At 39.0% G+C, this 16944-nt stretch overlaps 2 protein-coding genes across 3 annotated transcripts in view; one reads left to right on the plus strand and one right to left on the minus strand.

Moving 5' to 3' along the window:
* LOC122418982 (elongation of very long chain fatty acids protein AAEL008004-like) overlaps positions 1-11510 on the minus strand; it is a 63059-nt gene extending 51549 nt beyond the window's left edge. The window contains exons 1-2 of the mRNA XM_043433170.1: positions 11413-11510; positions 10782-11044 (exon numbers count right to left, since the gene is read on the minus strand). Of these exons, the coding sequence (XP_043289105.1) occupies positions 10782-10787 (6 nt within the window). The 5' untranslated portion in view covers positions 10788-11044; positions 11413-11510. The remainder of the gene's footprint in view (positions 1-10781; positions 11045-11412) is intronic.
* The window catches only part of sit (stuck in traffic), a 74645-nt gene that overhangs the window by 53036 nt on the left and 4665 nt on the right, over positions 1-16944 (plus strand). For both annotated transcript variants that reach the window (XM_043433169.1, XM_043433168.1), the window contains exons 2-5: positions 15951-16058; positions 16191-16462; positions 16540-16723; positions 16816-16931. In XM_043433169.1, the coding sequence (XP_043289104.1) occupies positions 15962-16058; positions 16191-16462; positions 16540-16723; positions 16816-16931 (669 nt within the window). In that variant the 5' untranslated portion in view covers positions 15951-15961. The remainder of the gene's footprint in view (positions 1-15950; positions 16059-16190; positions 16463-16539; positions 16724-16815; positions 16932-16944) is intronic.

Below are 16944 nucleotides of genomic sequence, written 5' to 3' on the forward strand. Positions count from 1 at the left end.
AATACTCGCGTTCGTATAAGCTCTCTAAATATTTATTTTTCCCGTGATGAAAATAGTTGTGGGATCGTCGTTGGATGCATAATCACTGAAAGAAATAAAAACTGACATTTTCGTTGTTTCTCAAATCCACAAACTTTCTAGATTTGAAATGTGTTTTATCGGTAACGAAAAAACAAAGAGATTTGTATGGCAATTGATCCAAAGTAATTTTATGATCGAACAGACAGTACAAACTCGAAATCGACGCAGTTTGTGCACTGGAGAGTGAAAAGTAGGGCACCAGTCGTGGGGCTCGTCCTGAGCGATTGAAATTTAAAAAAATCGATGATACAGTAGATCAACCATCGATGAAAATGAGTGTTACAGGGAGAGTTGTAAAATACATAACCAGACGTTACGAATCGTTTCTTCGTTACATCATTATTACATTGTATCCCAAATCTTCTCTTTTATTACCGATCTCTCGTCGTTTCACTTTGGTCAGTTTCCTCGTGCACTTTGCTCGAGGCGTGTAGAATCAATCTCCTCCTAGAGGAGAAACAAAGTCTATATAATCATTGAGCAGAATTTCTCTCTTTCGAGCGTGTGTGTGTGTGCGTGTTTTTGTGTGTTGGTAAATTTTATGATAAACCGGTTGATTCGATCACCCCTGCGATTACACATGCTCACACACACATGCACACCCACCAGTTCGTAAAAGTCTATGCTTGCAAATGGGCGAAAGTCTTTCTCGAGTATCTCACGTAACAAATAAGCGATGAACCCTCACCGAAAAAGCCTCGTTGTAATAATAACGCAAATATTATGAGGTTTATCGATTCTTCGACGCCTCTCTTCCGCGTCTTTACTCATAACTGCTCGCTCGATCAAGGGAATTCTTTGCAAATGTCAGGAGAGTCTTCCCTTTGGCGCGCTAGTCGTTACATATCTCTCAATATGCGCGTACAAGTTTCACGTATCTTTCTTCTCTCCCAGTTGTAAAGCAATGCTGGATACGCGAGGATTGAACTCTCGGATCAATCCGCACTCACGTAATCATAAAAGACCGCGCGTGGAGAGACGAGGAAGTAATCATGACGTTAGGTATGAGGGATTGTGAGCTGGTGCAGCGCTCCGCTGTTCCATATACTCTCTACACTTATTGATACGCTACGTCTTTATTACGTACATCTAGACATGCATTCGCACACATACATTTGTTAATACTCATGCATAAATACACATTCACACATATTTAAAAGTATCCTCACAAATTCAGCGTGTCTAAGTGAAACGTGTAATACATCCGCGTTTTCCTCTACATCCAATTTTCTTCTTCAAGTAATGCACTGCTCGCTCGTGCACATGGAACTCTTGGAAGATCTTCGCGGACGCGTAACCCGTTACATTCTCAACAGCTGGACAAGAACTTGTATGTGCATAAAGACACGTTGTACACACGCGTATTCTCCACATTTTCGTCCTATGGTGGACATCAACGTCGTTGGACATTCTGTGGTAACAGGTTATTGTGTTGAACGCGAGCACTTGTAATCCCGGTCACGCGAGACGCTGGAAAATCTTTCCCTTTCGTTACGAGTCACCATATATTCAGCCACAAATGAGAAGCGGATAATGTTTAACCGCATGAATTCTCCGCCTCGTCTAGTGGACTTCTTCATTCAAACTTTTTTATCTTGGATCAGAGACGACCTCTCGTTCTTGAGATATTAACTGCATCCCGTTCACGCGATCATCGGCTCATGAGATTTGAACAATGAGTTCGCGGATACGCGATTATGGTCGATGGAATAAATTAGACGTGGCATGACTCATGGGGTTGGTGAAATGAGAGGATCGATGCGTCGAGACATTTGTGCACTGAAAAAAAGGATTGGTATATTAAAAATAAAAATCAATTGGTTCAACCCAAACCTCGATAACGGCTGGCGAAACTAATATGAAATTTTTTTAACTCACCAATTTGACTGATTTTGAAACCACACATTTTTTTTTTAATTCGCATCCACATTTGATATTAACCCAACAAAATATTAATGAAGTTTGATTGTTTAATTTGAAGTTTTTCAACCAGAGAATAAGGATAATTTTTCTATACACTTTTGTTGCTAATTTGGCTAATGAAATGGGGTTGGATTGAAAAATATGAAATAGTTCATCGATAGAACTATGTGGTTACATTAACCAAGTCGGTTTTATTATATCAACTATTACGTGTTCAAATTTAACTAAATTCGATGTTTTAACACATTTTTGTTGATCGCATTTGGTGAGTCAAATTTACCAATGCTTTTCTTCAGTGTCGATTGCAAATATGAAGAATATGAAGAATATTTAGAAGAAAGGAAGCGAGAAATAAGTCGACTATTTTCCGATGTATATACGAAGCTTAAGAAGATTGAACAGCGGCTGGTAGTGTGATAATTGCATAGAATACATGCAGTTAATGGAAGGTGCGATGTTAGGCTTCTTCATTTACTTTTTCTTTGTAGTTTCCGTATTTTAGTATTCATTTTTCGCGATGAATCGTCGTTATGAAAAAAAATGTTAATAAAAGCATATGACAAAGTTCGCTGAAAGACATATAACGTGGAAGGCTTAATTGGCGAGGCAGAAAAAAAATCAGTTGACACGATTCTGGGGGGATACCCAGATTTCCGAGGAATCTTGGCCGCTAGTTTTCCATTATCGTGCACATTACGTACACCTTTCCTACGTACATATCGTGTTTGTCAGTCATTGCGATAGGCAAAAACCGTTACGTGTGGCGGTTGATATTTTTCTCATAATTTATCGTACGTGTGTGATCTTCCGTAATTGTCGTCGTCCACGGTGCATTGAAAAGTGATAAATAATGTTTTTATTATACGACGAGAATTTGTTGAAAAAAGTACATGTCACGAGGCGAAGTTGAAAACATTATTCAATTCTGACGATTTCAGATCATCCTTCAGTTTATCTGTTATTATAAGAGTACTACGAATTCCTTAGTTATTTGAATTAATTATGTACAAGTGACGCGCGTAAGCTTTGAACTCGAACGAATTATTTCTTAGAGCGTAAATTGAATAGCTGAGTTTATTACTCTACAGCTTGCGACTTTGGAATCGTTTTTATGTTTGCCGATTGATCGTCTATGCGAAAGTCATGGCTTCTTATGCTAAACGAATTTAGCATGTGATATATTCGAATACTTGTGAAATGGTTTGTTTAGCAAAAATTGCATCGCGACTGCGACAATTGGAACGAAGAAATATTCTCGACGATGTCTGAATAAATCGTAATTCGTGTGACACGAATTACGATTTATTCAGTTTCATCCCGCAGATTTGAATCATAAAATTTTCATGGGTTTGTGATCAACCTTGCACGAGGAAGAATTATTATTTTTCTTTACTCGAGCGCGTCTCATGTGCAATTTACACTGCATTAAATATATATAGAAATTGCTTTAGTTTTGCTGACTGCATGCCTGTGAGCCTCTATCTAAGATTAAGGCACGACGTTTCCATCGTACCTAGATATAAATATTCAGTCTCAACAACTACTCCATTATGCGAGGTCCGTTTTGTCGAACCTGTATAGCGTCATGCCAGACTCGAACGTATAAGAAGCAAGGATCCTTGAGCGGTGTATCGAGTCTCGTTGTGGAGAAATGCGAGCAGGAAGAAAGCGTGGCGGAAAACCAATAACACGCTGTTACATCGACCTGGCCAACTTAGTGCGAGCGTAAAACCTGGGAAAATGACAAGGGTCGCGTGCTACGAAATAAATTAACTACTTTTGCCCAAGATTTTATACTTTCAATTCTATCAAACTTTGCATCCAATAAAGTGTAAATTTCGTATAATGAACTACATTAAGGTAGTTCATGCACGAAACGATTTTCTTAAGAAAGTCTTGAAATTTACACAGAGTTTAAATGGCTAATCGACTGACACGCATATCAAATTTTAAGGGGTTCGTCTTATTGGTTATTGAGATAAACGTGTTTAAATACGAAGAAAAATCCACAGGGTTTGTAGGGACTACGGGTAAAAAATCGTTTATCTTTCCATGTATCAAATAAACGCTTCTTACGAAGTTTATGAAAAAGTATACAATAACAATGAAGTATTTAACGAAGGTTTGGGAAAAAATTCGAGACGATTGTCTTACTAGTAATAAAAATATATTACCCTAAAGATTGAACGAAATTGGTAATGAACACTCGCATGACTTCGCATTTGCTTATTTCGGCATTTTGTTTCTTCTTGGCTTGGCCCATTCCTGTGCTAGCCTTCTGTTTTTTTATTAATACTTTTTTCTTGATCCATTTTCCTGTGTTTTCCCTTTACACTCTCTAATGCGATTTTTTACATAAAAAACTATAGTATTTTCGCCAGGGGTGAGTAAAATTTCGGGTTCGGTCAGTGATGGAATCCCGATTAATGAATGGCTTGTAATTCCATTCGCCAAAAAATCATTTGAAAAAATTTATTTACAATTTCGAATGAATAACTCTGACATTAATTTGAAGTGATTATATCCTAAATTAAGGAGTAAAAATCGACCCAATTTAGACACCCATAAAATACGATCCTTCGGGCATGATCTACCTTAATTGACAGTTTATAATTCATCCCCGTCGATTCTTGTGACTCAAGTTTTCGATGGATTATGAGGTGTGATTAACTCTCGATAAAGTTCGATGCTGCAAATAATCACCTGTCGATTTATACATCAATAACATTCAATAATAGAAACCACCGTACGAAACAAATCGGAAACAGGATCAAGTTCGAGCCCAGCTGATGGCAGTAGAGCATAAAAATCTGCAACCAGCAAGGATTCTATTGCAATCCCGTCGCTTTTACTGCTTCGAAGTTTTTTCTGAGACATCCAAGATGAAAGGATAGCACATGAAAAGAGCAAAGAGATTGCTCGAGTCACCCGTAATGCATTAAAAAACGCATTCTTTATGTCCCAACCGGGTCGGTCCGAATTCCCGATCGGGTAGTTCAAGGATGTCTCGGACATTGCCCCGAGAACGCTCTCATCCGCGAAGCGCTCGGTACAGTGCATGCCCCATAGTGTGACATAGTACCATTCATAAATTTATATAACCTACACAACTGCTGTATCGAAATCCCATTGATTCGCTCATATGTAGAATTCGATATCTCTGAAACATTGGAAATATGGGAAGAGGTTTGTGAGCGCGAGAAAAAAGCTAACGCGTGGTCCGGTATATGCACCGGGTATACGTCGAGTGAAATCCAGGCCACCAGTCCATGTCTTTGCATGAGCCACGTCGTCCCGGTCAGTCGTTGTAACTGTGCGATTCACCATCGCACCACCTTACCAATCCTACGATACGGCGGTGCGTGTGAAGACTGAGGTGACTACTTCATGTCTGCAGACATATACGTTCATGACGGTCTTCCTGAATGGCTGTGTATACATGACGTAGAAAATTTACACTACGGAGATGCTCACACAGACTCTGCCTTCCGAATGATCACGGCTCGACGATCGCACAAGCACGATTACATCTGCTTCAAGTTTCTCTTCGCTCTTTTCGATTCTTATATTATTCTTTCATCAATAATTCATCAAAGCTAGTAGTACCTCAAAGTATTAAGAGAGGGGAAACATTTACATCAATACCGTTGCAACGCATCGCTCATTACAACAGCATTATCGCCAGAGGTGTGTTTCAGGGCGTGAAGAGTTCGGATGAATTTTACTTTGCACTTGTACACGAGCGCCATCGACAAAACCGCGCAAAGAGGAGCACTCGAAAAAGTGAAATTTTTTTGAGCTGGAAAGTGATCAAAGTCCGTGACTAGCCTCCAAAAATTCAATGAAAGGCAATGTATCGATCAATTTTTTGTTTTTAATCGAACGTTTTCACGTGCAATGGTAAAAAATTGGATCAATCGATGGATCATTAACGATTGGGAAGTTATATTTATTGTAAAATCGTGTCGTTGTTACATCCAATTCGAAAACGATATTCATTATTAACAGAGACCCAAGTATTGATCAACCTTTTTTCCCTGTCATCGTGAAGGGGACGATAAATACTTTTTCATCACCATTATAGTAAGACCAAAAGAAAACCAATTTACAAACAAGCGACCCCAAATAGAGTAAAAGAAAAAATCTAATCAAAAAACCCTTACCATACCCCTATAAAACCCCTATCATAATACAATGAACAGAAGAACATAACTAATACCCCCCTATAACTTGGAGACTGGAAGTCGCGACACAAGGCATAGGCGACTATCGATGACACCTACGCACCAATTAACGAGACACCCGTTCAAGAGGGGTAATACTCGGAGAAACTAGGCCACGATTTTATTGCAATCCTACGAATCAGAAGTAAGAATTTTCCCACCATCGAAAAATTCCAGAAGGACACCACCGGACAAAGTAACCCTTAGAGAGGGGTAACACTTAAGAGATCAGACCACAACCTTATCCACGAATCCGCAAAAAGAGAATTTTCCCCACCATTGGAGAAATTGCAGAAGGACACCACTGGACAGAGGAACCCTTAGAGAAGGGTAACAAGTATAAAACCCCCTGTATTACACCTCGGAGACGCAGTTCGTCCGTCAGAGTCCAGCAGTTCGTTCGTCAGAGTTCAAAGCTCACAGTTCACGAGACTTACCAGTCTTTCTACTTCTTATCAGCGTGTCAGCCAGAGGCTCTGTTTCATGGGTACCCCCGTTCACCAAGTCCCAAGTCATAGTTACATTAACCCAATAACACTCCTCGTTGAAGTTATCAACGCCTTTCTGTGAACTCTTACCTCGATTACATACAATTCAGAAATTGTACCTGCAACCACTAAGTACCTTATTTACCCGGAAATAAAGAAAACGGGATATTAATTGTGATTAAAAATGTACGTGCGTCGGTGTGAACTTGTAACCGTGTTGTGCAGCATTAGTGGGAATAATAAACCACCGGAAAACTAACCGACGTGAGTAACTAATTCCTCTCTTATAACGTCCCTTATTATCAAGCCCCGACACACGTAACGGACCGTCCTCCCCCGACATTCTTTCCATACCAAACGACGAGGCTTCCGTCCCTGGGTGAAGGACTTGATTGTCTTGACCCGAAAGAGAAGTCATACCTGTGTTGCGTTCTCTCTAATTCCGATAAGTTCCCGGGGACGTAACATCGTTATTGAATTTCTGTTGATTAGCCATGTTTCCAATCAATATAATCTCCCCACTGCTTAAGCGTAATCGAGTCTTTGAATTTCTTGAGCTCTCAAATAATGTAAATTCCCCAAAAAAAATTCTCTCCTCGCTCCTGCAAGTGTGCGGGCCCATACAATTTTTCTTGGTGCGCCACTCCATCAGACTTGCCCGCCGCAGGAAGAAGGAAACTGCGGAAACAGTATTTTTACTAAGCTCTCGCTAGTTGGGGCAGAAACACAGAAAAACTGCTTCCTGCACAGCGATTGATGCGCAGGTCGATGCATAGCTGTACGGTCGCCCATCCATGTACTGGCCTCGTCCAAAGGTTAATTATTAAACTTGGAAGATCGCTGAACCTACGCACCTACTGCACACACCCATCGCTGACGCCGCAACTTTTTCTATGGACATCAAGCCTCTCATCTTGTCTGTAGTAACGGTTTGACGGGTTGGCTGACACAAAAATAATCACGTTTACAAAATCTTGACATGCGTTTAAACTGATGAGTTAAGGATCGGTTATTGATTTGACAGCTTGATAGCTCAGTATTTTTTTTTTGTAACTAGTTTTCAATCGCACGAGCAACTTATTCAAACTCGAGGATCATATAAACAATATATTAGAATTAATTGTCAGGAAAACACAGAGGCCGATCACTTTTTAGTATCGTATTCGGTTGCCGATCGATAAATAAATCATGCGTGTCACTTATTTCATACGAGAGCATACAATAAAGATTTTTTGTAATACATTCGCGAACGAATGCTTGTGGCGCAACTGACAATAATGTTTTCCTTGAATAAATTATTCGATCGTCAATGCTGTAACGAACCCCTCGATTATTCAAGTCATCTGATAACGGTTGTATTTTCTTAAACATTGTTACATTATAACTGGATAATTGTTGAAAATTCAAAAAAATGTACGTGCGTGAGATACGTCAATTAAGATAACATTGATATGTTTGCAAACACTTGAAAAATTATGGAGGATAATTTTTCTCGTAAAAATATCATAGCGAATGCTTTTAGGATGATTCGTCTAAGATGATTTATCAGAAAGTATGAGCGTAGGCCAAAATTGCACAATATAAAATACGATCGATGATTTGAATTTTTGAGTATTTGCCTGTCATCCTTTCTACGTGATTCCCTGCTTGGTGACCTTGGAAATGAAACCCATAAACTAAACGAACAGGTCGAGAGATCAGCGGAGAATGCCATCGTTGTGCAAGAAGCCTTCCCTCTTTTCCTCTTATTGCACACCTTCGTCGTTTCATTACTGATGTTCGAGTATGCCTCCATCTCGCAATATTTTTCCTCATAGACTTACTTTTTTGACAATAAATCTTCTGGAGTCAGAGAATCCTTGAACTTTGCGAAAACTCTTGAGATATAAAACGGGAAAAATTGTGACTAAGACTTTTTATCATTCCACATCGAAACGGTTCTGTCGATTTAATGTTGTTTCGTAGATCCTAAGTAATTTGACGGGTTTTTCAAGCAAGCGTGAACATTTCTAGCGAAAAATAAAAAAAAAAGAGGATTTGTGTAGGAGAACATCAAATACGAATACTCGTTGAACCGGTTTCATTGATCCACTTGTGACTATATTTTTTTATTCATTTTTTCGTTCTACCGTTTTTACCTCTTTCAAACGTACCCGGATTGATAAAGAATTTTAGTTCCGCTCGTGAGTACTGCTCAGAAACGTGTTTTTCACGCTTTTTATATCTTTGTGATGAACTGAGGTGCACGATTTGGAGAAGAGTGAACTGCGACAAAGATCGAATCTTCACAGTAATTACATCGCTAGTGAAGGTGCTACTGTTTGAATCGAGATCCATCATTGATACGAAGGGAACGGACGGAGCTTGGAAGGAGTTTGGATTGTTGTTAATACTGAGACTGACGCGAACGAAAATTTTCATTTCATTTTCTCGTGCATTCATGTGCTGGAGTTGAACTACGTTCGAATAAAAAAATTCTCTAAAAATTTGAGCTCCATCGAAAATCGTAAACGTCAATACACTGATGTCCAAATATTACTCGATCGAGTGAAATTTTATTGCGGAAATTTTGTTTTATCGATATCTAATTATAGCACATGAATTCACAAGAAAAAAATTGAATTTTTTTTCCATCAGTCTAGTACTCGTGGGAAGTTTGTTTTTGAAGAATTTTTCAATGTTGTATTATTTATCATCGCGGATTCAATGCTGGCTTTGTGTACAGACTACTCAGCACTGACAAAAGTGCACGGTTCAGACAAATTCTGGAAATGCACGAAAACAGTAAAATCACTTCGTCGTATTATTTGAATATTTTGTTTCAGTATCGAATGAAAAACTGAATAATCCTGGTAAATGAACTGATTAATAGTTTATAATAATTATAATTATACGGAGAGCGCTTAGATCTTTTCATGACTTTTTCGAAGTTCGTTTTCTTTCTATTTACCTACGAAAGTTGATCACAGTTATATTGAGCCTCTGAATCAGCTTTCGATGTTAATAACTGCGAAGTTGTTTCCTCAGTTTATTTTTTCGACAGAATTTTTCCCTGTCGTACTGGAAAAAACTGTATTGCGCAAACAGTGACGTAAATTCGAGATTTCAGGTTCTGCATGATAGTTCAACTCTCAGGCTAGAAAATATTCAACCAGCGCTCGAAGGACTTCTGTCAAATCCATGTGCAAGAACAGCAATTAAATGTAAATCAATTCGAAACTGGATATGAATGTGTCAAATTATTTAATTAATACATCCTTCGGATATTCTTGAAAAATTTAATGCGAGAACATTTTTTTTAACGATTTGAATTTTACTTTCGTATTCAGTGCAACAGGAAAAATAAATTTCATGGTACTATCAAATAATCATTGCCCCATAAAACTTTGAAGATTTTCTTCATTTTCGTAAACGACCTTTCTTCGGAGAAAAAATTAACACAAGTGATGACTTTCGGTCACTGATCTCCCGGCAATAACCTCGAGTCGCTATCGAGTGACTTCGTACGTAACTCATCAGACATTCTGCCCTTTTCACGAAGAGTCCGAAAACCGGTCCGTCATCTTCGAAGCATCAAATTATTGTAAATTTTTCATAAGAAATAAAAGAATCTCAGTCACCCAAAAAAGCGATCGTTGTCCGAATACCGAAGTGGATGGTGGTGGGGAAAAAGTTTTGAGTTGCCGCAAAAATTTTTCAACATTTTTTTGAGAATAATGCAAAATTCTTAAGTTCTTAGTCAAGAATTTTTGAACATCGGTCTTCCTCCCCCCACCTCGATGCCTATGACGATTTTTAAACGTTAACCGTGTTAGTGGATGATCGAATTTTTCAATCCTTTATGAAAAGTGCACAAATGCTCCATTTCTCGATTTTTGTTAGTTAAATTTTTGAGTTAGTTGATTATAATTAGTTATAAGCAATAAAAATATCCACCTCACTGTAGCACGAACCACTATCGCGAATGTCAAGTGCACTCCGAGTTTCGACGTGTCGTAACGATTACATAATTCAAAAAAATCGTATGAAACGATAATATAGAAATGGAAAAACTGTGAGTACTCACATACATTTATCCACAAACGTCAGAAAAGTAGTCTTAGTAGCCGCGAAAAGGGGGTTGATGATTGACGCTCCACACCGTTAAAGTCCGTCAAGGAAAGGTCGACGGGAACGTTTGGTACACTCGGGCAAGCACAAAAATCGGATTCACTTGAAGGAGGAAAACTGCTCCGATGTGTTTGCAAATTGTATTCCACCGGCACAAAAATCGTCCGAATCACTCCTGCTGAAAGGACCGTTCAAGGCTCAGTTTTGACTCGCATCACTCTAGAATTTGAAGAGTTTTCAGAGGATCGTTTAAGCATCTTGGTGTGTAGCGAATTTTTCACGTGAGTCATTACAGTGGCTAATCTTTAAAAAAGTGAAGAGAAATGATGGTTTTTCCTTTGACCACTACCGTAGGACTATTTTAAAAATAAAAAAAAACTCCGTTTGAAGTAAAATGAACTAGAATTTTTATCTTTCCTCCAATGATCGATAAAATCGGTACAAGTTATTGTGCAAGTATGATAATAATCTCGTTCGAAATAAGCAATATGTAGAGCAGTATCGAGGTGAAATATTTCTCAACAAATTGAGGACTACTAATCCGCTAGTAATCTTGTCGGGCGTGTCACATAAAACTGTCCGCGTACCTCCATCTTTCACTCTTTCTTCTGCGATGTTGTAACAGTAAGACAACGATTTCTAAAGTTTGTTCTTCGTTGCACCGATAATATGCGCTAACTATTGCGTTTGGCAACGGAGACCTACAACTATAAAGATAGAGTGGATATAGGTATACATCGGAAGCTAAGTATCGAGATAGTGTAGTGCGTGGAAGACGGTCATTGGTAATTTCGCATTTCTCACCCTAGGTAGTTTGTCCATTGCCAATGTTGTTGGTGGGACTCGCAGCTGTATAGGAGTCACTTAAACACTGGTGGTTAAGCGGCTCAAGAACTACGGTCTTATTCGCAAAAAGTCATGCACTTGTTCATGCATCTATATGTGTGTTTGTGTTGCAATCATCGTTTACATTGGATATAGTCGAGCGGGTATCAGCGAGCACTTAGTGGCTGTTCACGTGGTAGGCGAAATGTATGTGGGTCGATCGTATCCTTTATTCTTTGGGTTAGGCAAACACTTTTCGGTTCATTATCTTGATGCAATCTGTGACTTAATTAGGGCGGTATATTTTCTTGAAAATTTCATCATTCTCTCGTAGTTTTGTGACGGTAGTTGAAAAAAAAAGAGTTGAATACGGTTGAATTGATAATTAGCAATTAATTGGAACGAGGCAATCGAAAATTGGTAAACTGATGACAAACTTGGTTACTTAATGTTTCGTTGCGCATAGCGAAACATGTCATAATTGCTTATCGTAATCTTGTTAAACGAATAATAATGAGAGCCGCATGGTAATCGAGAGAAGAATGTTCATGAATCAATAATGGTAGAACGTCCGGCAGAACACGCATTCTTAATGAAGTTCTTGATCGCGCTTGGAGAGATCATTGTACGACAAAAGACTTTCGCAGATGCTGCGCGTCCTTCTGGGTGCGTGTACACGCCAACATTTCTAGGGCCATTAGTACGATGAAACGCTCGTGTAATACATACTTGCCTGCTAAACTGAGTGTGGTCTATGCATATTAAAAAGTCGTAGATATTGGTCTATCACACCGAGACATTGGCTGATACATACTACTAAATTGAAATGCACACCGAGGAGAAAAGTGAGAGCTATGAAATACAGAAGGTGGAAACCGAGGAAAAAAGTTTCTCGCGTATGTTAGCATGAGCGAGTTGACCGGACAGAGGACCGTCATTTATTTGCGGCTTGTAACGCGAAATTTCGTAATGGCGATTTATTAACGGTTGTTTGATTGTGGATTTTTAACGACGATAATAAAAGGCCGCATAGCGAGTATGCAAGCGTTTATTCCTCTCTATTTTACTCTTCAAACATCTACGTGTACAATAATCAATTCTCTGGAAATCCTGCTTCATTGAAAATTCTTTCAAAGCGATGTACTGCGCAGATGGCGTTAACCTTTGCGACCGTGCCTTAACGTAGGTTCAATATATTGACGAAAAGACTAACTTTTTATTGATAAAACAAAATCTTCGCGGGGCTTGAGTTCTTTTTAAATATCAAAAAATTTAATTCGTGCCACTTTATGTAAACAGTACTTTGCGGATTCTGCCACTGTGCGATCGACTCGAAATGGGGGAAATTGAGAAAATACCCCGTTAAACAATGAATAACACGACAGCTCTAGTGAAAGGTAAACGGAGAGTTTCGTTTGCGTTATGATTTATTTCTCAAGCATTACTTTATTGTGCGCGTCAATTCTGAACCGCTAATTTATACGAAGTTTAAAGAGCCTTGATTTCGCGCCCACGGTAAAAGTAGTCTCGCGAGAGGTTTGCTAATTTTTGCCTGCATAAACAAGCTGGCATTGGTGCCACTCGTATTCGCAAGTTACAAAACACTAATGAAAAGCGTCGTTTCCTTTCTTCGTCGTAAACCGTTTCCCCTCACTCTGCTCCTCTCTCAAGAGGTCAGACTCCCGCAAAGATCCTTTGACGATTATAATAAATGCTTTGGATCAAAGATTCCACCGATGAAAATGGACTACGTGACATTATACACACGCTCCTCCGAACCACCAACATGTCCACGTGATATGACTGTATCTTAGGCTCATAATTTACGTATCACTTATCAGTGATACGAGTCAATGTTACGCTGACTTGTTTACTACACTCAATGGAAATTCTTCATTATTTCAATCTACGTCAGCGAGTTATTTGTAAAAAATCAAACAATCTTCTGCTACACTTATTCTTATTTACACCATTTACGGCGTTATACATTATTAATGAGTGTATAAAAACGACTGTAGACTGAGCTTACGTAAAAATTTTGCAATTCATTCAGTTATTTTGTTGCGGTTATTCTACCAGCTTACAGTTCATTTATTTGCATATTTTACGGCGCTTGTTATAGTATTTCTCATGTGATTTCGTACAGTACGGCTAGAAATGAATTTACAGAGTCGAGGACCGATGAAAAATGTTCTCCATTGTGTGCAGGAAAAAAAATACTTTTGGTCATTGAGAGTTTGACTGGGTCGTTTGGAACTTTACGATGGTTTTTATAGCATATATAGCTTGAAAAACCGATTCACGAAGTCAAGGACTGATTGAAATTGTTATTTTCGTCGAAACAATAACAAATGTACAATTGGTAATGAAGAGTTCGGCTGCGTACAGTCTTTATCGCTATACGGAACTGGTTCGTAAGTGCGAACAATGGCCATCGTTGCATATGTGCGGTCGATCACAATTTTAGGTTCACTAATTCCTGTACACGAGTAACTGGGTTATTTGTCACATTTTGCGTGGCAGGAAATACCGTTCCCAGAGGTATTTCCCGTATTTTTCCTAATTTCAAACAATGTCAAAATAAATGCGGTATAACGAACAATTTCAGAGTTTATTTGTTCTTTGAGTAAATAGATGCGTTCATTGACGTAGAAGTTCGATTGTTATCAGTTCCTAGCGCGAATAAAACGGGCGACAAATTACGCAATCGACTCGTTTCTCGCTCGCCTCGAAACTCTATTTTTCCGTTACGTCATAGTCGAAGACACGTTTCCCGTAATAACGCTCTCGTGGCCATGAGTACTCTACTTTGATCGTTTCTTTGAACTACAAAAATTTCTATTCTTTCCAATAGCTCGGATGGACGCGCGCACCATTCATGGAAGATCGAACCGAAGTGATCCGTCGAATCAATTTTCATCGCTGCTCACATTGACGGCATGAAACGAAGGGCGAGTCAAAAGTGATGGATCTGTTCAATGAAAATCAAAGGAACTTCGATGCCGATAAAATTGTTTTCGTTTCACGAACTAAATCACGTTATACGCCAAACGATCGAGTCCGCAATCGACCTTACACAATCGCCATTAAATTCTCAATTATTATATTCGACCTCCACGAATGATGGAACAACAACTATCTACGAAATGCCAAAAGTCTCTTAAAGACTTTCGAAATCACAAAATTGATGGAATTAAGTATTTTGGCCATGTGTCGATGGCTCATTATAATTTCGAAATTATCATCTCTCAACAAAACACACCAAATACGATTGAGTACTTCCACAAACATCGTTGGCTATGTTCGCTTACTGAATAATGGATTTTACGATTAAATTGACGACACAAGTAAGACGTGCGCTCAGTGACATTGAGGCTGCTGCAGCACGAAGTAGATATCAAGTTTTCTGAATGGGATTTACGAGAAGACGTCGAAATTCATTACTACGCGCTCGAGTTTTTCACGCTAACAAAGTTACGTATAGATCTTTGAGAACGGGCGAGGGGGCGTTAAACTGCAGACTCGTCTAGATTTAAATGCACCTTGGCTCTGCACGTTCTCCCACATGTTCAACGGCGAGTTTGAGATGCTCGGTTGCCTCTGGTAATGACCAACGTTCGTTCGGCCTCTGCACGCCGGCTGATGGTCGTTGTAACGAAACGTCAGATCGCCGTATTATCTACTATTTCTGTTTTATGGTATATGACGGCGGAATACTTTTGCCGATTTTCTATGACATATACCGTTTCTCGAGGAGCGCCTCACAGGACGCTCACTGTGTTTCAATTCATTATCGTGTCACTCGTTTCTCCTTGAAACAAGTGAAATGTAGGAGGACGTACTTCTATCAGTTGATTGGGAATTGTACATACGATAGTAATGAAGTCTATTCAATTTCACGATCACAAAAGCATGTGCCTCATCGTTCACGACATATCTGAATTTTAGTGATTTTTTTCCATCTTTAAGGTCTATCGGTGGCTTGAATATGGACTCGCCAAGTTCAGTATTTCGGTGATTTATTAAAAATTCAAAGATTTTAAGGAGATACTATTTCACCTCGTTTCCAGGCCAATGAGGCACAAGTTTTTTCATTCGTAATATGACCAGAGTCAAGGACTCGTTTTCCAATAAACTTTTCATTGAGAATAAGGATATTGGGTCTTTTACTGTTCCATTATCATGCAGCATTCTTCGCTCCTTGTATTTCGAACGTCCATAATCATTGAGAACATTGGATTATATGGTTTTTATTAAATTTGTAGTGGCTTGATCAGTAGATTTTTCGAACTTGTTTCAGTTACTTTCCCAATGAACGCCAGCGTCGTTATACCGGCCAGCGAGATGTCGAACATCTACAATAATTCAGTTGTTCGTTTTTGGCAACACATCTTCCATGAAGTAGCTGGTGAGTTTTCGTTTGGAGGCAAAATGCTTTGCGACTTGTCATTTAATGACGATCTTATTTTATTTTATTTTTAATTTTTTTTTTAAATTTATTTCTATACTCAATTAAACTGATTCTTTTGATGTTTGACAGATCCAAGGACGAGGGACTGGTTCCTCATGTCGTCACCGGTTCCCGGTGCGAGCATTATGTTCGGTTACCTATATTTCGTTCTGTCATGGGGACCACGACACATGGAACATCGGAAAGCCTACAAACTCAAAAACACACTTATATTCTATAACCTCGTCCAAGTCATACTCAGCGTATGGTTATTCTGGGAAGGTCTCGATGCTGCCTGGCTCAGAAAATACAGCTGGAAGTGTGAACCCGTTGATTACTCCAATAGTCCTGAAGCATTGAGGGTAAACTTTCCTACCCTTAACTCATTATCGTCCATTAGGGAATGAAAACTCATGGAAAATGATCTAACATTGCACAGGTGGCGCGAGGTGTATATATGTACTTCCTGGCCAAAATCTCTGAGCTCCTCGATACCGTATTCTTCGTTTTACGAAAGAAGGAGAAACAAGTGACGTTTCTGCACATGTATCATCATACGGTGATGCCTCTTATATCTTGGGGTGCTACAAAGTACTATCCGGGTGGTCATGGCACGTTTATCGGTAAGTCAATACACTGAAAATAATGCAAAATATAACAATAATACGAAAAGTGTTTTATCAATATTTAACATGCTTTTTTACAATGTTTCCAGGTGTCATCAATAGTTTCGTTCATATTGTCATGTACACCTACTATCTCCTAGCTGCAGCTGTGCCTCAGTATCAACAATATTTGTGGTGGAAGAAGTACATAACGACCCTACAAATGGTTCGTTTCATTA

Source organism: Venturia canescens, chromosome 1 (assembly GCF_019457755.1).
Source record: "Venturia canescens isolate UGA chromosome 1, ASM1945775v1, whole genome shotgun sequence".
NCBI classification, from domain to species: domain Eukaryota; kingdom Metazoa; phylum Arthropoda; class Insecta; order Hymenoptera; family Ichneumonidae; genus Venturia; species Venturia canescens.